The sequence below is a fragment of the Mauremys mutica genome, chromosome 8 (assembly GCF_020497125.1).
Source record: "Mauremys mutica isolate MM-2020 ecotype Southern chromosome 8, ASM2049712v1, whole genome shotgun sequence".
NCBI lineage: Eukaryota > Metazoa > Chordata > Testudines > Geoemydidae > Mauremys > Mauremys mutica.
Window position 1 is genome coordinate 72,428,567 of NC_059079.1, and position 25,802 is coordinate 72,454,368.

The 25,802-nt window shown below is 57.2% G+C and overlaps 1 protein-coding gene across 1 annotated transcript in view; it reads left to right on the forward strand.

The window, feature by feature from the left end:
• LOC123376320 (START domain-containing protein 10-like) overlaps positions 1 to 19,579 on the forward strand; it is a 49,424-nt gene extending 29,845 nt beyond the window's left edge. The window contains exons 2-6 of the mRNA XM_045028244.1: positions 6,370 to 6,517; positions 7,416 to 7,519; positions 7,822 to 7,939; positions 10,609 to 10,661; positions 18,906 to 19,579. Coding sequence (XP_044884179.1) covers positions 6,370 to 6,517; positions 7,416 to 7,519; positions 7,822 to 7,939; positions 10,609 to 10,661; positions 18,906 to 19,118 — 636 coding nt within the window. The 3' untranslated portion in view covers positions 19,119 to 19,579. The remainder of the gene's footprint in view (positions 1 to 6,369; positions 6,518 to 7,415; positions 7,520 to 7,821; positions 7,940 to 10,608; positions 10,662 to 18,905) is intronic.
• Positions 19,580 to 25,802: the final 6,223 nt, after the last annotated feature.

Sequence of the window (25,802 nt, forward strand, 5' to 3'; positions counted from 1 at the left end):
AAAAGCAGTGCCCTCCTTTCCCACATACCAAGCAAAGCCTGTTGAGTGCTGCGGTTTTCCTGCTAACGTGCAGCAGCAGAAACCAGACTAACCCCGCCCATCCAATTCTCTGGGATGATCACTTTATCCCTCCCCACACTGCGTGGCTGGTATCAGGGAAGATCTCTGCAGAAATCAAACTAACGCCCCCTCCCCAAGATGTCCCTGGAGGATTTCCGCTCCATCCTCAGACACGTTAACTGACTTTTCCAGTAGCTGTACTGGTTGCGAATGCATCCCAAGTCCTCAAGGCAAATTAATCATTTAAAAAAGCTTGCTTTTAAATCATGTTTTATATTTACAAAGGTACACTCACCAGAGGTCCCTTCCATGGCTTCATGGTCTGGGATAATGCCTTGGGAGGGTTGGGAGGGTACTTCAGTCAGGCTGAGAAAAAGATCCTGGCTGTTGGGAGAATGGAGTGGTGTGTGCTCTCCACAAGCTCGTCGTCCTCCCCATCATCATCATCTTCCCTGTCCAGAGAATCCTCAGCCATGGCTAAGATTACCCCCTCCTCGGAATCCACGGTCAGGGGTGAGGTAGTGGGGGCGGACCCCCCTAGAATTGCATGCAGCTCAGCGTAGAAGCAGCATGTCTGCACCTCTGCCCCGGACCTTCCGTTTGCTTCTTTGGTTTTCTGGTAGGCTTGTCTGAGCTCCTTAACTTTCACGCAGCACTGTAGTGAGTCCCTATTGTGGCCTCTCTCCATCATGCCCTTGGAGATTTTTTGGCATTTCATCTTTTGGAATGTAGTTCTGCTAGCACGGAATCCTCTCCCCATACAGCGATCAGATCCAGTACCTTCCGTGCAGTCCATGCTAGATCTCTTTTTCGATTCTCGGACTGCATGGTTACCTGTGCTGATGAGCTCTGCATGGTCACCTGTGCTCCCCACGCTGGGCAAATAGGAAATGAAATTCAAAAGTTCACGGGGCTTTTCCTGTCTACCTGGCCAGTGCATCCGAGTTCAGATTGCTGTCCAGAGTGGTCACAATGGTGCACTGTGGGATAGCTCCCGGAGACCAATACTATCAAATTGTGGCCACACTAACCCTAATTCAAAATGGCAATGTCGATTTCGGCCCTAATCCCCTCATCGGGGAGGAGTACAGAAATCGATTTTAAGAGCCCTTTATGTTGAAGTAAATGGCTTCATTGTGTGGACGGGTGCAGGGTTAATTCGATTTAATGCTGCTAAATTCGAACTAAACTCATAGTGTACACCAGGCCTTAGAGGTGCCCAGGTCACTGGGTTGGGGCTCGAGCTGGTTTTGCATTGTGTTATTGAAATGGAACCCCTGGATACTGAACCCGGCCCTTGTTGCTGCCAACTCAGATGGGCAGAAGGGTTACATATGAATGAATTTTGGAGTGTGGTGAAGCACTGGAATGGGTTACCTACGGAGGTGGTGGAATCTCCTTCCTTAGAAGTTTTTAAGATCAGGCTTGACAAAGCCTTGGCTGGGATTATTTAGTTGGGGATTGGTCCTGCTTTGAGCAGGGGGTTGGACTAGCTGACCTCCTGAGGTCCCTTCCAACACTGATATTCTATGATTCTATGATTCCCTGAGTGCCCTCTGCGGCTGGGGCTGGGCTCAGTTGTGGCATTTGGCTTGCCTTGGCATTTTTAATATGCATTTAATTCCAGCCTCTGCCAGGTGCCAGAGGTAGCCCCTTGGGATCCCTGGCCCAGGTCATGTGACTGGGGCAAGGGAACAAAGCCAGCATCCCTGGGTGTCACACATTAATTCTCCAGGCCCCTCCCCCTGCTCTCAGGCTTCCATAAGGCCACTGCATTGCCAGCCGGCTGCACACCCAGCGGAATCCACCCCAGCCTGGCTCTGTGTGACTGAAGAGCGGGTTTGGGAGCTGAGGCAGAGCTAGGCAGGTGGGCACCCAGACTCAAGGAGATGTTAATGGCAGTGTGGTTACTGGGAGAATCATAGAATCATAGAATCTCAGGGTTGGAAGGGACCTCAGGAGGTCATCTAGTCCAACCCCCTGCTCAAAGCAGGACCAAACCCAACTAAATCATCCCAGCCAGGGCTTTGTCAAGCCTGACCTTAAAAACCTCTAAGGAAGGAGATTCCACTACCTCCCTAGGTAACCCATTCCAGTTCTTCACCACCCTACTAGTGAAAAAGTTTTTCCTAATATCCAACCTAAACCTCCCCCTCTGCAACTTGAGACCATTACTCCTTGTTCTGTCATCTTCTACCACTGAGAACAGTCTAGATCCATCCTCTTTGGAACCCCCTTTCAGGTAGTTGAAAGCAGCTATCAAATCCCCCCTCATTCTTCTCTTCTGCAGACTAAACAATCCCAGTTCCCTCAGCCTCTCCTCATAAGTCATGTGCTCCAGCCCCCTAATCATTTTTGTTGCCCTCCGCTGGACTCTCTCCAATTTATCCACATCCTTCTTGTAGTGTGGGGCCCAAAACTGGATACAGTACTCCAAATGAGGCCTCACCAGTGCTGAGTAGAGGGGGATGATCACATCCCTTGATCTGCTGGAAATGCCCCTACTTATACAACCCAAAATGCCATTAGCCTTCTTGGCAACAAGGGCACACTGTTGACTCATATTCAGCTTTTCGTCCACCGTAACCCCTAGGTCCTTTTCTGCAGAACTGCTACCCAGCCATTCGGTCCCTAGTCTGTAGCAGTGCATGGGATTCTTCCGTCCTAAGTGCAGGACTCTGCACTTGTCCTTGTTGAACCTCATCATATTTCTTTTGGCCCAATCCTCTAATTTGTCTAGGTCCCTCTGTATCCTATCCCTACCCTCCAGCGTATCAACCACTCCTCCCAGTTTAGTGTCATCTGCAAACTTGCTAAGGGTGCAGTCCACACCATCCTCCAGATCGTTAATGAAGATATTGAACAAAACCGACCCTTGGGGCACTCCACTTGATACCGGCTGCCATCTAGACATGGAACCATTGATCACTACCTGTTGAGCCCGATCATCTAGCCAGTTTTCTATCCACCTTACCGTCCATTCATCCAGCCCATACTTCTTTAACTTGCTGGCAAGAATACTGTGGGAGACTGTATCAAAAGCTTTGCTAAAATCCAGAAATAGCACATCCACTGCTTTCCCCTCATCCACAGAGCCGGTTATCTCGTCATAGAAGGCAATTAGGTTAGTCAGGCATGACTTGCCCTTGGTGAATCCATGCTGACTGTTCCTGATCACTTTCCCCTCCTTTAAGTGGTTCAGGATTGATTCCTTGAGGACCTGTTCCATGATTTTTCCAGGGACTGAGGTGAGACTGACTGGCCTGTAGTTCCCTGGATCTTCCTTCTTCCCTTTTTTAAAGATGGGCACTACATTAGCTTTTTTCCAGTCATCCGGGACCTCCCCCGATCGCCATGATTTTTCAAAGATAATGGCCAATGGCTCTGCAATCTCATCGGCCAACTCCTTTAGCACCCTCGGATGCAGCGCATCCGGCCCCATGGACTTGTGCTCGTCCAGCTTTCCTAAATAGCCCCGAACTACTTCTTTCTCCACAGAGAGCTGGTCACCTCCTCCCCATACCGTGCTGCAGAGTGCAGCTGTCTGGGAGCTGACCTTGTCTGTGAAGACAGAGGCAAAAAAAGCATTGAGTACACTAGCTTTCTCCACATCCTCTGTCACTAGGTTCCCTCCCTCATTCAGCAAGGGGCCCACACTTTCCTTGACTTTCTTCCTGTTGCTAACATACCTAAAGAAACCCTTCTTATTACTCCTAACATCTCCGGCTAGCTGCAACTCCAAGTGTGATTTGGCCTTCCTGATTTCACACCTGCATGCCTGAACAATACTTTTATACTCCTCCCTGGTTATTTGTCCAATCTTCCACTTCTTGTAAGCTGTTCTTTTGTGTTTAAGACGAGCAAGGATTTCACTGTTAAGCCAAGCTGGTCGCCTGCCATATTTACTTCTCTTCCTACACATCGGGATGGTTTGTTCCTGCAACCTCAATAAGGTTTCTTTGAAATACAGCCAGCTTCCCTCGACTCCTTTCCCCGTCATGTTATTCTCCCAAGGGACCTTGCCCATCAGTTCCCTGAGGGAGTCAAAGTCTGCTTTTCTGAAGTCCAGGGTCTCTGTTCTACTGTTTTCCCTTTTTCCTTGCGTCAGGATCCTGAACTCGACCATCTCATGGTCACTGCCCCCCAGGTTCCCATCCACTATTGCTTCCTCTACTATTTCTTCCCTGTTTGTGAGCAGCAGGTCAAGAAGAGCTTTTCCCCTAGTTGGTTCCTCCAGCACTTGCACCAGGAAATTGTCCCCTACACTTTCCAGAAACTTCCTAGATTGTCTGTGCACCGCTGTATTGCTCTCCCAGCAGATATCAGGGTGATTAAAGTCACCCATGAGAACCAGGGCCTGTGAAGGATCCCCTCAGCTGTCCTGGAAAGTCAGATGCTTGAAAACCCCGCTTTAGACATCCATTACCTAGAGGAGGGGCGATCGGTTGTTCTCCTTAGCAGTGGCATAGCCAGGTTTTCAGTGTAGAGGGAGCAAACATAAAAAAGGCGCCCTCCCATGGCTCATCCTCTGGCCACGCCCCCTGACCGGACTACCCCCCCGTTCACCTTCCCTCCTGCACTGCTGCCTGTCCCCGGCCTGCTCCCAGCGCTCGGCACACTCCACGTGGGGCTCGCCAGCCAGGCGGCCTTAAAGGCACAGGGGCCCTTTCACCTCCCCCGGCCTGCCGCATTAGCAAGGGGTGGGGGGCCGGGGAGTGCTTGGCCGCCGAGCCCTGACCCGAGGAGCCAGCCCCCTCACTCCTCCAGCCGCATCTGCTGCCCCTGCATGGCTTCTCCGGCTGTGCTGCTGGCAGCACCGGCTGGCAGGCGCCGCTTCCACGCCAGCCTGCCGCCCCACGGCTCCTCCATTGTGCTGTTGGCAGTGCCGGCCGGCTGGCACCATTTCCACGCCTGCCGCCCTGAGGGGAAGCAGCTGCTTCCACTGAACCCCGCTAGCTACGCTACTGCTCCTTAGCCCCAGGACAGGACAAGAAGCAATCGGCTTCAATTGCAGCCTGTGTGGTTCAGGTTGGACATTTGGAAACATTCTCTACCAGGCAGGGTAGTTAAGCACTGGAATAAATTGCCTGTGGAGGTTGTGGACTCTGCCAATGGAGATTTTAAAGAGCAGGTTAGACAAACACTCACCAGGGATGGTCATAAGAACAGACATACTGGGTCAGACCAAAGGTCCACCTAGCCCAGTATGCTGTCTTCCCACAGTGGCCAATGCCAGGTGCCCCAGAGGGAAAGAACAGAACAGGTAATCGTCAAGTCATCCATTCCCTGTCGCCAATTCCCAGCTTCTGGCAAACAGAGGCTAGGGACACCACCCCTGCCCATCCTGGCTAATAGCCATTCATGGACCTATCCTCCATCTAGTTCTTTTTTGAACCCTGTTATATTCTTGGCCTTCACAACATCCTCTGGCAAGGAGTTCCACAGGTTGACTGTGCATTGTGTGAAGAAATACTTCCTTTTGTTTGTTTTAAACCTGCTGCCTATTAATTTCATTTGGTGATCCCTAGTTCTTGTGTTATGAGAAGCAGGAAATAACACTTCCTTATTTACTTTCTCCACACCAGTCATGATTTTATAGACCTTTATCATATCCCCCTTAGTTGTCTCTTTTCCAAACTGAAAAGTCCCAGTCTTATTAATCTCTCCTCATACAGAAGCCGTTCCATACCCCTAATCATTTTTGTTGCCCTTTTCTGAACCTTTTCCAATTCTAATATATCTTTTTTGAGTTTGGGTGACCACATCTGCACGCAGTATTCAAGATGTGGGCATACCATGGATTTATATAGAAGCAATATGATATTTTCTCTTATTATCTATCCCTTTCTTAATGATTCCCAACATTCTGTTCTCTTTTTTGACTGCTGCTGCACGTTGAGTGGATGTTTTCAAAGAACTATCCACAATGACTCCAAGATCTCTTTCTTGAGTGGTAACAGCTAATTTAGACCCATTCATTTTATATGTTTAGTTAGTCCTGCCTCAGTGCCGGGTGCTGGACTAGATGCCCTCTGTAGGGCCCTTCCAGCCCTAGGTTGCTGTTATCCTAGCATGCACTCTGCTGGGCCACCCCCCATACATATCCGCACACTAGCCGCGATGAGCCACACTACTCCTTTGTGCCAATAAGCCTGACATGCACGGGCAGACGGCTGCTGTCACACACGTGCCCCTCTCGCACACTTGCCCCTGGCACACCCTGCCCACGCTCCCAGGCCTGTGTGGGCATGCTGGGCTCCTGTCAGTGCCTCGCTGACTGCAAGCCCTCCCTCCATCCTCCCCTTGCAGCTGTGCATCACCTGCAAGGACGTGCCAGCTGCGACACTCTATGATGTGCTGCACGACACCCACTACCGCAAGAAATGGGACTCCAACGTCATCGAGACCTATGACATCGGGCGCCTGACGGCCAACACCGATGTGGGATACTATGCCTGTGAGTGGGGGCAGTGGGGGGCTGCCCTCCCCTCCCCTGGACCCCTCACCTGCCACTCTTCACATCAGGCAGGGCCTCGGCCCTAGTGTTGCCAGGCATCTGGTTTCGAGCACAAAAGGGACCCTGGTGCCTCCGATTGGCATCAGTGACTGGGCCATTGAAAGTCCAGTCAGCGGGGCTAAGGCAGGCTCCCTGCCTGCCCTGGCTCCACGCTGCTCCGGGAATCAGCCACCAGGTTTCTGAGGCTCATAGGCAGCCAGGGAGGCTCCACGCGCTGCCCCCGCCAAAGTGCCAGCTCCCCAGCTCCCATTGGCTGGGAGCCACGACCAATGGGAGCTGCGGGGGGCGGTGCCTGAGGGTGCGAAGGCAGCGCGCAGAGCCGCCTGGCAGCCCATGCGCCTAGAGGCCACAGGGACCTGGCAGCTACTTCCTCGGAGCCACTATAAGTGCCACTAGGACCCCACATCTCCTCCTGCACCCCAACCCCCTGCCCCAGCCTGGAGCCCCCTCCTGCTCCCCAAACCCCTTATCCCCAGCCCCACCCCAAGTCTGCACCCCAACCCTCTGGCCCAGGCCGGAGTCCCCTCGCACACCCCAAGCCCCTCATTCCCAGCCCCACCCCAGAGCCTGCACCCCCAGCCCAGAACCCAAACCCCCTCCTGCTCCCCAACCCCAGCCCAGTGAAAGTGAGTGAGGGTGGGGAAGAGTAGCAATGGAGGGAGGGGGGATGGAGCAAGTGGGGTGCGGGCCTTTGAGAAGGGGCGGGGCAGGATTAATCGGTTTTGTGTGATTAGAAATTTGGGAACCATACCTGGCCCTGCACAAGGGGTGTTCCTGGGAGGGAATCGGGGGATGTGCCTGCAGGTGCTTGGGGGATAACAGATTCTCTCCCTTGCAGGGAAGTGCCCGAGCCCCCTGAAGAACAGGGACTTTGTCACCCTGCGCTCCTGGCTGCCCCTGGACAACGACTACATGATCATCAACTACAGCGTCAAGCACCCGGTGAGCCCCCACCCCGCTGACCGCAGCTCTGCTTCTGCTGCCTGGCACCACGCAGAGGTGCCAGGCCTCTTCCGAGCTCCCCAGCCTGGTGTCAGGCACTGGTCTTTTGGCTCAGGGGTGGGGCTCAGGGCAATGCTGGTGGGAAAGGCCCAGCCAGGCCAAGCCTTGGTGCCGGACCTGGCCTCCCAGCCGCAGGTGGCACAACTTGTGGCAGAGCGGGCTGGAGCACAGCTCCTGTGTGGCGTGGCTGCCCGGTGAGCCAGTGCACAGCAGGCACTGATCTGTGCGTGGTGTCTCTACAGAAGTACCCACCACGGAAGGACTTCGTGAGGGCTGTGTCCCTGCAGACGGGCTACCTGGTCAAGGCCAACGGCCCCCACGCCTGCACCCTCTACTACCTCACCCAGGTGGACCCCCGAGGTGAGTGCCCAGCATGGCACATGAGCCAGGGGAATGCTGCAGCTCCTCCTGGCGGGGCAGAGGTGGCTTGGGGGGAAGAGGCAGCCCCGTGCAGGGGGAAGTATTGCTTGACATGCTGTACCTGGGGGGGAGACACGCCCCAAAGGGATGGGGCCAATTTCCAAGCACCCCCCAAACACAAAGCTGGTGATGAACAGTGGGGAAAGAACATGCACTGTCCCCAGGGGGACCTGTCCCCAAGGAAGCAGCCAGCCCTTTACTTCCCTTCCCTTCCGAGCCGGGGCAGGGCAGCTCAGGGGACATCAGTAGGAGAGCAGAAGACTATGTGAGAGCCAGACAGATGGACACACCCAGCTCCACCTGTCTGTCCAGTGCACACGGGCTGGTGGGCTTGCTGCCCACTCCCCCTGCCCCCACATCCCCTTTCTCCACTGGACTCCCTTGGGGACACTGCTGCACTGCTGTGCCTATCTTGGGTGGCCTGGCCCATTGGTTAGTGTTTGCCAGCTGCTGTGCCCTGTGCTCGGCTTCATCCGGCTCGCACGCTGGTTATGTATTGTGTCTAGTTTTGGTCCCCCCACTACAGAAGGAATGTGGACAAACTGGAGAGAGTCCAGCGGAGGGCAACGGAAATGATCAGGGGGTTGGGGCACGTGATTTATGAGGAGATGCTGAGGGAACTGGGGTTATTTAGTCTGCAGAAGAGTAGAGTGAGGAGGGATTTGATAGCAGCCTTCAACTACCTGTAGGGGGGTTCCAAAGAGGATGGAGCTCGGCTGTTCTCAGTGGTGGCAGATGACAGAACAAGGAGCAATGGTCTCAAGTTGCAGTGGGGGAGGTTTAGGTTGGATATTAGGAAACACTATTTCACTAGGAGGGTGGTGAAGCACTGGAATGGGTTACCTAGAGAGGTGGTGGAATCTCCATCATTAGAGCTTTTTAAGGCCCGGCTTGACAAAGCCCTGGCTGGGATGATTTAGTTCAGGGGTCTCAAACTCAAATGACCACGAGGGCCACATGAGGGCTAGTTCATTGGCCTGAGGGCTGCATCACTGACACACACACCCTCGCTGCCTCCGGCCCTGGCCCCACTCCATCCCTTCCATGAGGCCCCGCCTCTTTCCACCCCTTCCCTGCCCCCATTCCAACCCCTTTCCTGAAGTCCCCACCCCTACTCCACCTCCTCCCTGCCCCCAGAGGCTGCATGAGGGGTGTAGCGGGTGCTCAGGGCAGGGAGTTGAGGTGCAGCAGGGGGCTGGGGTGCAGGCAGGGGGCGCAGGGCAGGGGATTGGGTTGCAGAAGGGGTATGGGATGCAGCAGGGGGCTCAGGGCACAGGGTTGGGGTTTGGGGTGCAGCAGGGGGCTCAGGGCAGGGGGTTGAGGTGCAGGCAGGGTGCTCAGGGCAGGCAGTTGGGGGCGGGGTGCAGGAGGGCTTCGGGCTCCGAGGTGGCAGCGGCACACACTGGGGCCCGGGCAGGCTGCCGGCCCCAGCCCCAGCCCCGCTCCGCTCTGAGAAGTAGCTGGAACCATGTCTCTGCAGCACCTGGGGGAGGGGAACGCAGGGCTCCGCACCTTGCTTGCTGTGCCTCCAGGTACCTCCCCAGAAGCTCCCATTGGCCACGATTCCCTGTTCCCAGCCAATGGGAACTGCGGAGGGGGGGGCAGTGCCTGGAAGCCAGGGCAACACACAGAGGGAGCCCTCTGCTTCTCTCCCCCACCCCCACCCCCCCTCGGCTGCAGGGACGTGAAGCCAGCCGCTTCAGGAAGCAGTGCGGGGCTCAAGGGGGGCAATGCTGCGGCTGTAGTTTGTCCACCCTTGTCCTGGAGGTTGGCCAGGGGGTGGGTATGGGCCACTTGGCGGGACGCAGGAAATAGAGGCCTGCAGGCCGCGTGTTTGAGACCCCTGATTTAGTTGGTGTTAGTCCTGCTTTGAGCAGGGGGCTGGACTAGATGACCTCCTGAGGTCTCTTCCAACCCTGATATTCTGTGATTCTATGTGATGCAGTCTTCTCTTCCCTGCCGTCTCATCAGAACTAGCCCCTGGCTCCCCGCCCCGGAGCTCATCTCCACGGCACTGCCAGCCCCACAGCCCTGCCCCCCAAGCTTTGAACCCATCCCTAGGGCACTGCCAGCTCTACAGCCCGGTCCCCTGAGCTCCAAGCCCTTCCCCAGGGCACTGCCAGCCCCACAGCCCTGCCCCCCAAGCTCTGGAGGCTGCTGTTGGGATCCAGACAGGGGCCAGGCGGTTTCCATGGGGTGGCACCGGGGAAATCCGCCTGTCGGTTTTATGCATAAGCCAGTTTCCTGGTGGTGTCTGCAGCATTACTGACTTTCTGGGGTGGGGGAAGAGACCAAGCCAGCCCACTGTGCAGCAGGCAGGCCTAGGAGCCCCAGGGAGCACTGGCCGTGTCTACACTAGTGCTCCAGCCCTGCTGTCACAGGAGATTTAACAAGAAACTAGTGCAGACAGGAGCTTAGAGTCCTCGTGAGGGGGCATCGGCACCAGGGAGGGACTGGGCCCCACAGAGTGTACACTACCTGCTGCCAAGCTGCCTTTCTGGTATTTATGCCATTTGACTGCCAGACACAAGGACGGAGAGGGACAAACAGCCCCGGAGGAGCGCTGGGGCTGCCTTACTTGCTGTCTGAGTAACTCAGGTTTGTTCTAGGTTCGTTACCAAAGTGGGTGGTGAACAAAGTGTCCCAGTTTGTGGCACCAAAGGTAAGCTGGGTGCGGAGGCGGCTGTGTTACTGCATGCTGGCAGGAGCAGTGAGCACCAGCAGGTTGAACCGGCTAGCAGCACCGCTCCCCTTTAGTAGAGTGACAGCTACATCTGGAGGCTGTTATCAGAGTAAGGCCTGGTGAACGGAGCAGCCTCCGACCTGGCCTGGCCATGCCCCCAAGGGCTCCGCTTTCCCCAGGCTGCTCACCCAGGCCTCGGCTACACTAGAAAGAGTTTGCCGGGATAGCTACACCAGCCGCGGGCCCCTAGTGACAACAGCTTGCAACGGCAAAAAGGTCTTTTGTCTTCTCAGCACCAGCTTGGCTAGTGCGGCCATGGGGAGTGCCCCGTTGGGGCGCAGCGTGACTGGTGAAAGGTGCTGTTCTGCCAGCATAGTCACACCGAGGGGCATGAGCTATCCCAGCAAAGGAGATTACAAAGACTGGAAGAGAGACGACTGAGGGAGACTATGATAGAGGGCAATAAAACCATGACTGGTGTGGAGACAGTGGCTAGGGAAGTGCTATTCACCCCTTCGCATAGCACACAAACCAGGGATCACCCACTGAAATTAATAGGCAGCAGGTTTAAAACAAACAGAAGGCAGTACTTCTTCACACAACACACAGTTAACCTGTGGAACTCATTGCCAGGGGAAGTTGTGAAGACCAAAAGTATAACTGGGTTAAAAAAAGAATTAGGTAAGTTCATGGAGGATAGGCCCAAATGGCTAGTAGCCAGATGGGCAGGGATGCAAAACCATGCTCTGCGTGTCCCTAGCCTCTGACTGCCAGAAGCTGGGAGTGGAAGACAGGGGATGGATCACTTGATTGCCTGTTCTGTTCATTCGCTCTGAAGCACCTGGCATTGGCCACTGTCAGAAGACAGGACACTGGGCTAGCTAGACCATTGCTCTGACCTACTATGGCCGCTCTTATGACTCTTTTGCTGGTATAAGCTGCATTTACACACATAGGCGCCAACTTCTACTGGCACCAGTGGGTGCTCGACCCCCCCTCTGCCCCCAGCCCTGCCCCAACTCCACCCCTGCCCTGCTCCCATCCAACCCTTTCCCCAAAGTCCCCACCACAACTCCACCCCTTCCCTGCCCCTATTCCGACTCTTTCCCCAAATCCCCGCCCTGGCCCCACCTCCTCCCCTGGGTGCGCCATGTTCCCGCTCCTCCCCCCTCTCTCCCGGAGCTTGCTACAGCTATTTGGTTGCGGCAAGCACTGGGAGGTAGGAGGAGGAGCGGGGACACGGCACACTCAGGGGAGGAGGCAGAGGAGGAGGTGAGGTGAGGTGGGGCGGAGCAGGGAGCTTGGCTGTCGGTAGGTGCAGAGCACCCGCTAATTTTGCCCCGTGGGTGCTCCAACCCCAGAGCACTCATGGAGTCGGCGCCTATATTTACACAGGGAGTTTTGCCAGCAGAGCTATACTAGCCCACAGAGCTAAGCCAGCAAAACTTCACAGTATAGACCTGGCCCCAGTCATTGTCTAGAACTCACATCAGGTTCATATCGGTGTCCCATAAGCAAATAGCCACCAGATGAGGGAATGGTCCCGTTATTGTGGGGAACTTTCCTGGCTTATACACTATCCCAGTGAAATGGACTAGCGGAAGGATCTGACACCTCGCCAGGGCCGCCCAGAGGGGGGGGCAAGAGGGGCAATTTGCCCCAGGCCCCGAGCCCCACAGGGGCCCCCACGAGAGTTTTTCGGGGGCCCTGGAGCGGGGTCCCTCACTCGCTCCGGGGGGGCCGGAAAACTCTTGCAGGGCCGGGCGCAGGAGCTTCTTCGCTCCCGGTCTTCGCCGGCGGGGGGTTCTTCCGCTCCGGGGCGGAAGGACCCCCCGCTGGCGAATTACTGCCGAAGACAGAGCGGGACCCGCCGCCGGAGTGCAGCTCGGTCTTCGGCAGTAATTCGGCGGCGGGGGGCCCTTCCATTCCGGGACCCGCCGCCGAAGTGCCCCGAAGACCCGCGGCGGGGCCCCCCTCCGCCGAATTACCGCCGAAGACCGGGCTGCACTTCGGCGGCAGGTCCCGCTTCGGCGGTAATTCGGCGGCGGGGGGTCCCCGTCGCGGGTCTTCGGGGCACTTCGGCGGCGGGTCCCGGAACGGAAGGGCCCCCCGCCGCCGAAGACCCCGGGCCCCCGGAATCCTCTGGGCGGCCCTGCACCTCGCTCCCACTTCCTTTACCCAGAGTCCCTTCCACTCTCCTGTCTGGAAGAGTCCTTGTAACCCCAAGAAGGCTGGGCCCAGGATTCCTGGGAGGCTCAACCCCCAACCTTGTTGTGGTCACTTAGGGCATAGGCTAGGGTCTCTCCACTCCAGGATGCTCTCTCTGCACTGGATGCTTCCCTGACCCACTGATCATTACATGCAGTTCAAAGCAAAAACAATTTATTAAGCAGCAAGTGATTTAAAAGATAAGGAAAAAATGGGAAAGGTTAAAGGAAAACACATCACTCCGCTCTGTGGCACAGGGACATCACAACCAGCCATGGCTGGAATGTCAGGGCAGCTCGCAGTCTGCTCCTCACAAGTCCCAGGCCTCCTGCTCAGGCCCTGGCTGTGTTGCAGGGATGCTGCAGGTCGGACACTTGCGCTGGCGGTGGCCACACGCCCTCAGGCTCTAGGTGGCAGGACCTTTCTTTCTAGCATTGCCCCTGCCCTGTCAGGGTTATGATTCCCTTCCAAGTCTGGCCTGTAGAGTCTCTTGGCTGGGGGCGTCTCCCTGCGTTGGGCCCGCTACCCAGGGTAGGGTGAGCAGACAGCAAGTGTGAAAAATCAGGACAGGGGGTGCAGGGTAATAGAAGCCTATATAAGAAAAAGACCCCAAAATCATGACTGTCCCTATAAAATCAGGACAGCTGGTCACCCTAACCTGGGTCCCCCCTCACTCTCCCTAGCTGCTCACCGCACCCGACTCCAGACTGCTCCAGCTCCAGCTCCATCTCCACTCTGCCCCAGCACTGCTGCTGCTCTGCCAGTAGCTCCCTGGGCTGCTTCCCTGGCCCCTCTGGCTCTGGTTGCTGCAGTTCTCCCAGCACTGACCTGCTCTCTGGGCTGCTTCTCTGGATCTGGCACAGCTCTGCTCCCCAGCTCAGCTCGGGCCCCTGCTCTCTCCTTAGCTCAGCCCCGCTCTGTCTGACCCAGGCAATTCCCGCTCACCCGGAGGACAGGACCCTCCTGGCCTCCTGACTCCCTGATTAGCCTGCCTAACCTGTCAATCAGGCTGACCTAGAGAATTGGCCTCTCCCCATTGCCCCTGGGGACTGTCAGTCTCAGGGTCCTGATTTCCCATTGACCCTTCCCCTTCCTTTTGGCACTGGGAGCTAGCACACCAAAAAACCCTCACTGAGTTTTAGTGAGGGGACAACAGTCCCCTTATATCCCCACTTGCTAAAATATTGCCACAGCCATAATATTCACACCATTATATCCTGGTCCCCTATTAACAACATATACCCACATCATGTCATATAAAAAACCCATTAACAATTATCAAAAGAACATTTAACATATTTAACATTTTACGTCTACTTCTTCATACTATACATGACAATATTCTTTGAAACACTACACAGAACCAATAGCAATCATCTCCAAGTTTAACAGTTGGTTCTCTGGGATCTTCTTAAGACTGATGTTCATTACCCATTGTCACGGAGTCCCCGGGCGATGCTCTGGAACTGCTCCCCACAAAGCCAGACAGGACTTTGGGGAGCCTCCTCTCCCTCGGAGCAGACTGTCTTCAGGGCAAGAAACGTACATGGCTTCACCTCCTGGGTCTCTCCTTGGAGCATTCAGCATCCTCTGCCCCTCCGTGTGCTTCCCACAGCGAGCCCGCCCCGGCGGGGTCCTGGGGAAGCCAGAGGGTCCTGCACCCCCACTTCGCAGTCAGACGTGACTCTCAGCCAGCCAGTAAAACAGAGGTTTATTAGATGACAGGAATACGGTCTAAAACAGAGCTTGTAGGTACAGCTAACGGGACCCCTCAGCCGGGTCCATTCTGGGGCCCAGTGAGGCAGACCCCCACGTCTGCCCTCACTGCTCGTCCCCAGCCAACCCCAAACTGAAAACCCCTCCAGCCCCTCCTCTCTGGCCTTTGTCTCTTTCCCAGGCCAGGAGGTCACCTGAGCTCTTTGTTCACCTTTAGCTATTTCCTTGCAGGGGGGAAGGGCCCTGGCCATTTGTTGCCAGGGAGACAGAGTGTCAGTGATTTATTCACACTGGCCTTTATCCTACTTAAGAAATGCATAGGGGAAACTGAGGCACCCACACAGTATTCAGAGGAAACATTAAGAACAGTCCCACTTCGTCACACCCATTTTTCTATTCCCCTGTCCCCAGGTAACACCAGGTCAATTTGAGGGATCTGGCCATTTTTGTCAGGGTTTGGGTTTACCCCATTGGTTTCAGTCTCCTAGAGAGTAGGGACATGCTGCTCTATGCCTCCTACGAGCCTTGGTCAGACTAAAAGTCCAACATTTTAGCTGGTCCCTATATACCACTCTCTCAGGACCTCCTCGTTAGTGTAAACCGGCAGTTCAGGATTGTTGTGGGTGACCGCAGTACAGGGATTTGACTCCCACTTGTCCTGTATTTTATTAGGCCTCCGGCATCTATGGCTATGAACTGGTACACAGTCACCAGGTTTGATGAGAGCCCCACTGGACTTGCGATCATAAGTCCTTTTCCTACTTTGGGCTGTGTCTTTAGTTGTACCGAGAGCAACTTCTCTGGCTGTCTTTGGCCTGTCATGGACACCTTTGACCCAGTCATCAAAATTAGTCACCTCATCCTTAGAAAAGACTTCTTGATGCTTCTCTGGCAGTGCCCCTAAGTTAGCCACCTGTGCAGGAATCAGCCCTTGGCGTGCCGCTTGAACTGGAACTGGCAATCTCTCACCACATCTTTCTTGAGGAAAGGTAACTCGTCCTCCCTTCTCCCTCCTTGTCATCCGCAGCTCATTTCCATTCTCTTCAAATGTTACCTTCACCTGAGGGACCACTCCCTCAGGCCAGTGTACCTCTGCAGTTCTCTTTTGAGGCTGCAATTCCACAGCCTTCAAACTTGAGTTTAGAAGACTCACTGGTGCTCTTCCTTTGATGGCATCAGTCGGTATATTGCAGGGGTAGGCAACCTATGGCACGGGTGCTGAAGGCGGCACGCGAGCTGATTTTCAGCGCCGCTCACACTGCCAGGGTCCTGGCCACCAGTCCGGGGGCTCTGCATTTTAATTTAATTTTAAATGAAGCTTCTTAAACATTTTAAAAACCTTATTTACTTTACATACAAGAATATTTTAGTTATATATTATAGACTTATAGAAAGAGACCTTCTAAAAACGTTAAAATGCATTACTGGCACGCGAAACCTTAAATTAGAGTGACTAAATGAAGATTTGGCACACCACTTCTCAAAGGTTGCCAACCCCTGGTATATTGGCTGGCTGGACCCCATTAGTTAGGCTTGCCCCAGATGTAGGCTCTACAAGAGCTCGACATCTATTGGTATTTCCTGGTACCCAGCAGTGTTCATCAAGGATCTTCCCTCTCCGAGGAGGAATGACTGTCTTCTGTTTTCTGCCCACTTTAACATTTCCAATCTGCCCCACAGGACCCAGTGAATGGTTTTGCCTCTCCGCTTGAGTCAGTACTCTACTTAGCTTCTTTGATGCGCAGCGCGCCCTCTGTGCTCTTCTAACCACCCTGGTATCTCGCTGAGCATAATCAGCAACCAGGCAATTTGCCTCAACCCCGCCATAAACGTCTCCTGCTTACTCTCACAGATATTGAGGAGCACACAGCAAGCAGCAATAACACAACCCAGCCATGGCTGCAATGTAAGGGCAGCTCACAGTCTGCTGCTCACACATCCCAGGCCAGGCCTCCTGCTCAGGCCCTGGCTGTGCTGCAGAGATGCTGCGGGTCAGACACGCCCTCAGGCTCTAGGTGGCAGGACCCTTCTTTCTAGCATCACCCCTGCCCCGTTGGGGTTACAATCCCCCTCCAAGTCCAGCCTGCAGGGCCTCTTAGCTGGGGACATCTCCCTTTGCTGGGCCCACTGCCCAGGGTCCCCCCTCGCCCTCCCCACTTGCTCACCACACCCAGCTCTGGACTACTCCAGTCTCAGCTCCACTCTGCCTCAGCACTGTTGCTGCTCTGCCTCCAGCTCCCTGGGCTGTTTCTCTGGCCCCTCTGGCTCTGGTTGCTGCAGTTCTCCTCCCAGCACAGGTCTGCTCTCTGGGCTGCTTCTGTGGCTCTGCTCCCAGCACTGATCTGCTTCCTGGGCTGCTTTTCTAGCCCCTCTGGCTGGCTCAGCTCTGCTCCCCTGCTCATCTTGGGCCTTTGCTCTCTCCTTAGCTTGGCCCCACTCTGTGACCAGGGCAGCTCCCAATCACTCGGAGGACAGGACCCTCCTGGTCCTGATTTCCTATTGACCCTTCCCCTTACTTTTAGTACTGGGAGCTAGCCAACCAAAAAAGCCCCACGGAGTTTTACTAAGGGGACAACAGTCTCCTTATGCACAGGTGCCTGCGGGCCCAGGGAGGAGTAGGGCAGTGACAGGACAATACAGCTGGGCAAAGCAAGAAGAGACAAGGTTCAACCAGGGCCGGCTCCAGACCCCAGCGCGCCAAGCGCACGCTTGGGGCGGCATCCCGCGGGAGGGCAGCAGGCGGCTCCGGTGGACCTCCCGCAGACATGCCTGCGGAGGGTCCGCTGGTCCCGCGGCTCCAGTGGAGCATCCGCAGGCGTGCCTGCGGGAGGTCCACCGGAGCCGTGGGACCAGCGGACCCTCCGCAGGCACGTCTGCAGGAGGTCCACCAGAGCCGTGGGACCGGCGACCGCCAGAGCGCCCCCCACGGCGTGCAGCCCTGCTTGGGGCGGCGCAAATCCTAGAGCCGCCCCTGGGTTCAGCTAGGCCAGCCCTGTGCAGCCACAGTATACCAATGGCATGGATGTGTCCACCAGATCCCACCAGTGCAGCAGAGCACGGGGAATCGCTCTGGGAAGTCTCTCCCCGTCCTGGTGGATCCAGTCACCCCATGCGTATAATGCAGCGACACTGTGCTGCAGCCTCGGAGATCAATTAGACCTCAAAGTGTCCAAGCCACTGCCCTGTGGTGCCTGCCAAGGTGCATTCTATGCGACACATGGTCAGTGGTGAGCAGCTGCCTAGGCCTGGGACGCGGACCATCTAAGTGTGGCTGTGAGTTCACCCAGCTCCCAGCACTGTGGGCACAGCACATCTGTGACTCCATCTCGTGCACATGCCCCCCGCCCCACCCTGCTGGTGCAAGCTCTCTGGCCTCTTGTTGCAGCTAAGAGCCTCCAGAGCTTTGATTCACTCCAGGACTTGCCCCTCCTTATGGAGCTGAGTTGTCTCTAAGTGGCCGCAGCAGCCCAGGTGGGGTGGGCACAGGGAGGAAGTTCAGAGACTGTGGTGCTGTGTGCACTACGTGCCAGGACATGCTCGGAGCATGGGGCTGAGCTAGCCTGACACACCAACAGCAGGAACTCAAGACAGAACATTTCCCCTGCTGGGGCACCCCCAGGTCACCCCACACCCAGCCTTGGGGTGCCATGGCACCAGTCCTCCTGGCCCTCCCTCCTGGTTTCTGGGAAGGAGGTTGGGAATGCTGTGCCCCATGGGTGATGCTGGGAGGGGCATTCCTGTCTCCTTGGCTGCTGCAGGGAGGTTTCCCCTCTCCCCTGGGGCACTCAGGGTCTCCTCTCCTCGCCCTCCAGTGTGTTGGCCCGTCTCCTTCCCGGCTGTGTGTGCGGCAGGGGCAGGGAGAGGTGTTCCCCTGCTCTGGGATGGGGCTGAGTCTCTAATACTAGTGGCTACAACAATGCCAGTCTGGCCAGCAGCATGGCAGCAGGGATGAGGCTTCCATGGCAAACGCAGCACGGGGCTCCTATCCTGCCTCTTGTGCGTGGGGCTGGAGCCAAGACAATACCCTGCACGTGAGCATGGCTGTGAGGCCACAGGCTGGGGAGGGCTCCCACTCCCACCTCCACCCCCCACCCCAGGGCCCCCTTTAGGGGACCCTCAACATGCCAGGGTAGCCTGGAGAGGGTATCAGGAGGAAAGCACCCAAGGGCATTGCCCAGGCCTGGCAAGCTCCAGCCAATGGGAACAGACTGCAGGGCAGGCTCCAGCTCTGGGCCCCGGGGGGATGGGCAGACGGGCGATGGGGCTTGGTGACAGGCTGGGGCTGCTCTGCCCCTCCAGGCCATGAAGAAGATCTACAAGGCGGGGCTGAAGTACCGGGAGTGGAAGCAGAAGCATGAGCCTGGCTTCAAGCCCTGGGTGTACCCAGAGCAGAACATGCTGCCCAGCATCAGCCTGGCTGAGCTGTCCCTGCAGCACGCCGACTCCCTGGAGAACATCGACGAGAGTGGCCTGGCTGAGGACAGGACACACATCAGCGATGACGAGGCCTGAACGGGGCCCGCAGCCACCCCGCACCTGCCAGCAGGGCTGGAGAGAGGCCGTGCCCCTGCCACTCCACCGCATGCTCAGGGTCATTCAGCACGCACAGGAGCCTGGCAGTGGGTTGGGGGCATAGTTACAAATTTGTCTCCAGTGCTCTTGGTGTGAATGTATCCTTCAGCATCTTTTCATCCTGCTCCCAGTACACGGAGCCCTCTGCTCGGGAGAGAGAGAACTGCACCCACCTGGCACACAGAGCCCTCTGCTCGGGAGAGAGAGAACTACCCCCACCCACCCACCTGGCACACAGAGCCCTCTGCTCGGGGTAGAGAACTGCCCCCACCCACTCACCTGGCACACAGAGCCCTCTGCTGGGGAGAGAGAGAACTACCCCCACCCACCTGGCACACAGAGCCCTCTGCTCGGGAGAGAGAACTGCCCCAACCCACCCACCTGGCACACAGAGCCCTCTGCTCGGGAGAGAGAACTGCCCCAACCCACCCACCTGGCACACAGAGCCCTCTGCTCGGGAGAGAGAACTGCCCCAACCCACCCACCTGGCACACAGAGCCCTCTGCTCGGGAGAGAGAGAACCGCCCCAACCCACCCACCTGGCACACAGAGCCCTCTGCTGGGGAGAAATGCTCCTACTTTGCCTGAGCAAAGGCTCTCTGAGCAGCCACCCAGCCCCCTGGGGATGCGCTGGCCAGAGATACAGAGCTGGCTGTGTAAGAAGGAGCCCCAGTGCAGGAGTGTTTCAGAGCACTCTCGGGGGCCTGGGGTTGGCAGGGGCAGAGCAGGGAGTAGGCAACAGCATTCCTACCCCTGGCTATTCCTTGGCTGCTGCAGGATGTAGTGGGGCTCTAGGCAGCTGGATATCCCCTGAGGGGGATGGACTGGCCCCAGCAGCTCAGAGCAGGGCAGGCCCAAGCCGCCACCATCTGTCCCTGCGCCAGGCTCTGCAGCAGCACAGGGATGACTTGAGCCTGTGTTTCCCCTCGCTGCTCCCATCCTCCCACTCAGCAGCTCACGTAGACCGGATGGCCCCTCCCAGACCTCAGTGCTCCCAGCCCTGTGTCACCTGTTCATCTCAGGAGTGCCTCCCCAGCCCCACCCTCGGCATCTGGTCATCCCCTGGGAACTCAGTGGGGCTACTCCAGCCCAGCTCCATTCTGAGGCCCTGAGAGCAGGGGCGGCTCTAGGATTTGCGCCGCCCCAAGCAGGGCGGCACACCGCGGGGGGGCGCTCTGGCGGTCGCCGGTCCCGCGGCTCCCCTGCAGATGTGCCTACAGAGGGTCCGCTGGTCCCGCGGCTCCAGTGGACCTCCCGCAGGCACGCCTGCGGATGCTCCACTGGAGCCGCGGGACCAGCGGACCCTCCGCAGGCACGTCTGCGGGAGGTCCACCGGAGCCGCCTGCTGCCCTCCCGCGGGACGCCACCCCAAGCGCGCGCTTGGTGCACTGGGGTCTGGAGCCGGCCCTGGCTGAGAGCACATGTGGGGGGAGAGGAGGCTGGTCTGGTCTTTCCTTTGAGACCTGGAGCTGGACCCAGCAGGGTGGCTGCTCTCCAAACCACTGGGCTCCAACCAATGTTTCTCCCAGAGATCCTCCTCCAGTGTTTGCTGCTGCTGCTGTGATTTCTACCAAACCAATAAAGGAATTGGGGTATGAGCGTGCTTCCTTTGGAGCGACACCCGGGGTGCACAAGCAGTACCCAGATGTCTGCAGCAGCAGGTCATTGTGTTTAACGAGGTGGTGTTTAAATGCATGAGGCACTGGGGGTGCTGTGGGGTTGGGAGAGCCTGTATGGGAGGGAGGGACTCCACCTTAGCCAGAGAGAACCAGGCTCCTGGCACAGAAAATAACTGTGGTCTGGGGTTTTGTCACCCAGGAGCTGGAGGAAAGGCTGACACTGAGGAGCACTCAGCTCACACCAGCACGGCACACAGGGATGTCACTAATACAAAGGTATCTCTGCATCCAGCAAAGGCTGAGACAGAAATCCCCACAGAAGTGGAGCAGGGCCAGGGTGAGATCACAGATCTCCAGTCCAGGAGAGGAAGAGGGTTTTCGGGCCAAGGCATGATGAGAAATTAAAGCTATAAATGACTGTCTGCCGTTGTGAGGAGCTGGAACCCCAACTAGGTGACCTGGGGAGGCTCCCAGCCCAGGTAGCCCTGCTGAGCCCTGAGGGGACAAAGAGCAGCAGGGGCTGTAACAGCTGGCTCGGAACTGTACAGGGAGGGAGACACGGGTGTAGAAGTGAGGAGGGGGCCCCAGTGAACCCAGTGAGATCAGAACTCCGAGCAGAGGCAGCCCCCCAGGAGCATTGGTACGAACAGTGCTCCCAAGGCCTGCAAATACCAACACACGACCAGGGTTCCCACTCGGGGAAGAATACCGGGCACTTCCCATTGGGAGAAATCAGAGACAAGGTTGGAGAAAGCAGCAATAACAGTGGGGGTTGACAACCCACATGTAAACCGGCCAAAGTTCACTTCAGGACAAGGGTTAGGGAAGCAATGTCTTGACACCTTGCCCAGCTGCATTGTGGAACAGCTGGTTCTGGAGTGCACGCAAGAGGCTTCGCTCAACGTCATCATGAGGCACAGCAAGGAACCGGTTGAAGAAGTAACTAGGATTGACTCACTAAGCAACAGTGATCTCATTAGAATTCAGTTCAGTATCCTTAGTGGTAGGATGACCATACATCTCGTTTGGGCTGGGAAAGGTCCCTTTTCTAAGCCTTGTTCCGGCCATCCTGACTTTTTTGGCAAAGCTGGGCAAGAGAAAATGGGACAAATGCCCACTTTTGCCAAAGAAAATGGGGCATGCACCCCTAGTCAGGGGCAGAGAAACATGCAAGGGGTAAGCGGTGACACCAGCCTTGCCTGGGGGAGGGGAAACAGGACTCCAGCAAGCAGCAACACCAGCCACGTGGCGGGAGGCAGGATTAGGGCAACAGCCACAGCGGGGGAAGACAGGATTTGGGCGAGGAGCGACGCCAGCCCCATGCAGGGAGCAGGCTGGGCTCCAACGAGAGCCCTGTGCGGGGCCAGTCCCATGTGCAGGGGGTGGGGGGGCAGGGCTCAGGAGAGTGGCTCAGGCCAGCCCTGCGCAGTGTCCCGTTTTCCCTTTGGGAAAGATGCTCACCCTACATAGGAGAGGGATTGTTTCAAAAGCTACCCCGGTGACAGTGAACTTTGGAAAGGGACATTTCATTCTCTTAGGAAGTTTGTCTAAGGGGCCTAGAGTGAAAAGGGAGGTGCTAACATCCTTCCAGGCAGCAGGGAGGTCCCGGGAGGCTTGGCTAGTGCTACACAGGGACGCCAGCAGGAAAGTAATAAGTGGGTAACTGTAGCTTAGCCAAACCAAATGCCTCTTTCTAGAAATGGAAACTGCCCATGCAAGGGTAACAGAGAGGGCACAGATCATGGCAGGAAACAGCCCAGGTGGAAATTGGGAGGGCAAAGAGCCAACAGAAAGAGCAAAGAATCCCCGGGTTCAGTGTGCCCTGGGCCGGGGGCCAGCAAACTGGCTGGGCCATGGGAGGATGGCGCAGCAGGGGAGAAGGGCAGCCCCCAGAAGCTGAATGGACCTTTGCACCAGTCTTCACCGTAAAGTTCGGAAAGGATGCCAGCCCTGGACGGGTGCTCCAGGACACTGCGGACTAGCAGGCCCATCAGCACCAGGCAGTCAGGTGAAACAAGCAGAGGGGTACAGTGGGACCAAACTAACACAGCTTCTACAAGGGAAATGGAGCCTCTCCACCCAGAAGAGCTCATGGAACGTGTCGGCAAACTAGGGAATAAAGGAGAACTGGTGGACATCATTAGCTACCTGCCTCTTCTTCCTCCCCGCTCCCGTGAGCAATGGGTCACTCTCCTCCTCATCCCCCGCCCCTACTGTGAGCAATGAGGTGAGTCTGACCCCTCCTCTCCCTGTGAGCAATGGGTCGGTTTGCTCCCTTCTCCCCCTCCCGTTTGTGAGCAATGGGTCAGTCTGACCCTCCTCCTCCTCCCCTCCTGTGAGCAATTGGTCAGGCTACTCCCTACTCCTCCTCCGCCCTGCCCCGTGAGCCATGGGGCAGGCTGCCCCTCCTGATGTGGGCTCCGTGGGGGGTTGTGAATGCTGGACTCAATGGGGCTGGTGGTAGGCAAACCCACAGTGCCTACAGCAGAGCCAGCAATCACCTTTTCTTGACCTACACCAGCCCCAAGGTTGGCTCTGCCCCGCAGAGCAACCTCACCCCATGTGGGATGTGGGGGTGACCCTTGCCCCAGTGCCACCACTCGCGCCAGGGGCTCAGCACTGGGACCTCCCCTCTGGGTCTCAGCAGGGGCCAGAACAATCTGTATAGTGGGAGTGCTGAGAACCATTGACCCAAACTGTAAACCCTGCATATGATGGAAACCACTTTGAGCCGGGGGTGCGGCAGCTCCCCCAGGACCCATAGTTCCATCACCCCCTGGGTCTCTGCCCTCCCACAAACCCCACTTCTTTCCTCTTCCTCCCCCAACCCCTGCCTCCCCTGTGACTGCCCTCACTCTCCGACCCCTTCCTCCCAACTCGCCAACCCCCAATCCTTCCCCCCATCACTGGGCACAGATCCTGTCTGTGAGGGGGCTGGGGATAGCTCGCTGTTAAGGGCTTTGAGATCAGAGATAGAATGGGCTAGCTGAGAGCTGGATCGTATTAGTATTAGCTGTGCCCCTAACCTCTCCCCAGCCTCTTCTGCCCATGCCACCCCCATCTGCCCTTGGGTCCCTCTTGTCTCCTTCCTGTCTGCCCATGGCCCTCTCCTCCTCCTGTGTACCCCCAGCTCTCTCTCTTCTCCCCGCATCTGCCCCCGGCCCTCCCTCCCCTCTCCTTTCTCTGCCCCCGACCCTCTCTCTTCTCCACCCCCCATCTACCCCTGGCCCTCTCTTTTCCCCCGCCCACCTGCCCCTGGCCCTCTCTGGCCTCCTCCATGTCTGCCCCCTGCCCTCTCTCTTCTCCCCCATCATCTTCCACCAGCCCTCTCTCTCCTCCTCCGTCTGCCCCCAGGCCTCTCTCTTCTCCCCACATGTGCCCCTGGCCCTCTCTCATCTCCCACTGTCTACCCCCAGCCCTCATTCTTCTCCCCCACTCGCCTGCCCCTGGCCCTCTCTCTTTTACCCTGCCCACCTGCCCCCAGCCCTCTCTGGTCTCCTCCCTGTCTGCCCCTGGCCCTCTCTATCCTCCCCGCATCTTCTGCCAGCCCTCTCTCTACTGCTGGGGTCAGCGCGCAGAGCCCAATTGCCGCCACTACGCCTATGAGCTGAAGGGACAAGTTGCTGCTTCCCGGGAGCCGCCTGGGGTGAGCGCCTCCTGGAGCCCACACCCCAAACCCCCTCCTGTGCCTCAACTCCCAGCCCCGAGCCCCCCCCCCGCACCCAAACTCCCTCCCAGAGCCCGCACACTGAACCCCCTCCTGCACCCCAACCCCTTCATCCCCAGCCGGAACCTTCACCCTCCTCCCACCCCAACCCTCTGCCCCAGCCTAGTGAAAATGAGCAAGTGAACGAGGCTGGGTGAGAGCGAGTGACAGAGGGAGGGAAGTTGGAGTGAGAAGGGGCGTGGCATGGGTGGGGCAGGGCAAGGGTGTTTGTTTTTCTGCAAATAGAAAGTTGGCAACCCTACTGCCCCCAGCCCTCATTCCTCCACTCCCCCTTCCAGACCCCTGCCCAAACTGCTCCCCTCCTGACTCCTACCCACCCTATAGCTCTGCCCTGCCTCTTCTAACCAGGGCACAGCAGCCTCTGGCGGCCAAAGGAGGAACTGCAGGTTGCTCTGGCAAAATTCCTGGACCACATCTGGCTGTCCAGAGATCAACGGCCTCTAAACCAGGGATGGGCAAACTACGGCCCGAGGGCTGCATCCAGCCCTCCAGGTGTTTTAATCTGGCCCTCGAGTTCCCACTGGGGAGTGGGTTCAGGGGCTTGCCTCACTCCATGCGGCTCCTGGAAGCAGTGGCGTGTCCCATCTCCGGCTCCTATGCGTAGGGGCAGTCAGGGGGCTCCATGCACTGCCTCTGTCTCAAGTGCATTCCCCCGCAGATTCCATTGGCTGGGAACTGCTGCCAATGGGGGCTGCAGGGGCGGCGCCTGCAGATGGGGAAGTGCACAGAGCTGCCTGGATGTGCCTCCATGTAGGAGCCAGAGAGGGGACATGCCGCTGCTTCTGGGAGCTGCTTTAGATAAGCGACGCCTACAGCCTGCATCCCTGACCCCCTCCAGTGCCCCAACCCCCTGCCCCAGCCCTGATCCCCCTCCCACGCTCTGAACTCCTCGGTCCCAGCCCAGAGCACCCTCCTGCACCGCCAACCCCTAATCCCCAGCCCCACCTCAGAGTCCAAACCCCCAGCCAGAGCCCTCACCCCCTCCTACAGCCCAACCCCCAATTCCATGAGCATTCATGGCCCGCCATACAATTTACATAACCAGATGTGGCCCTTGAGCAAAAAAGTTTGCCCACAAATGCTCTAAACTCTGCCCCGTGGGGTGAGGGGGGGCAGCAGCAAGGGGCAGGTGGCTGGGACTCGTCCCTACCTAGCTCAGCTCCCTCCACCACCAATGGGCTAGGCCTTTCTGAGAGTGCCCTTAGGGAGGGAGCAGGTAGCTGAGCAGCTATTCCCCCCTCCAGAGCACCCTGCACGGGCACACCACACAACTCGCAG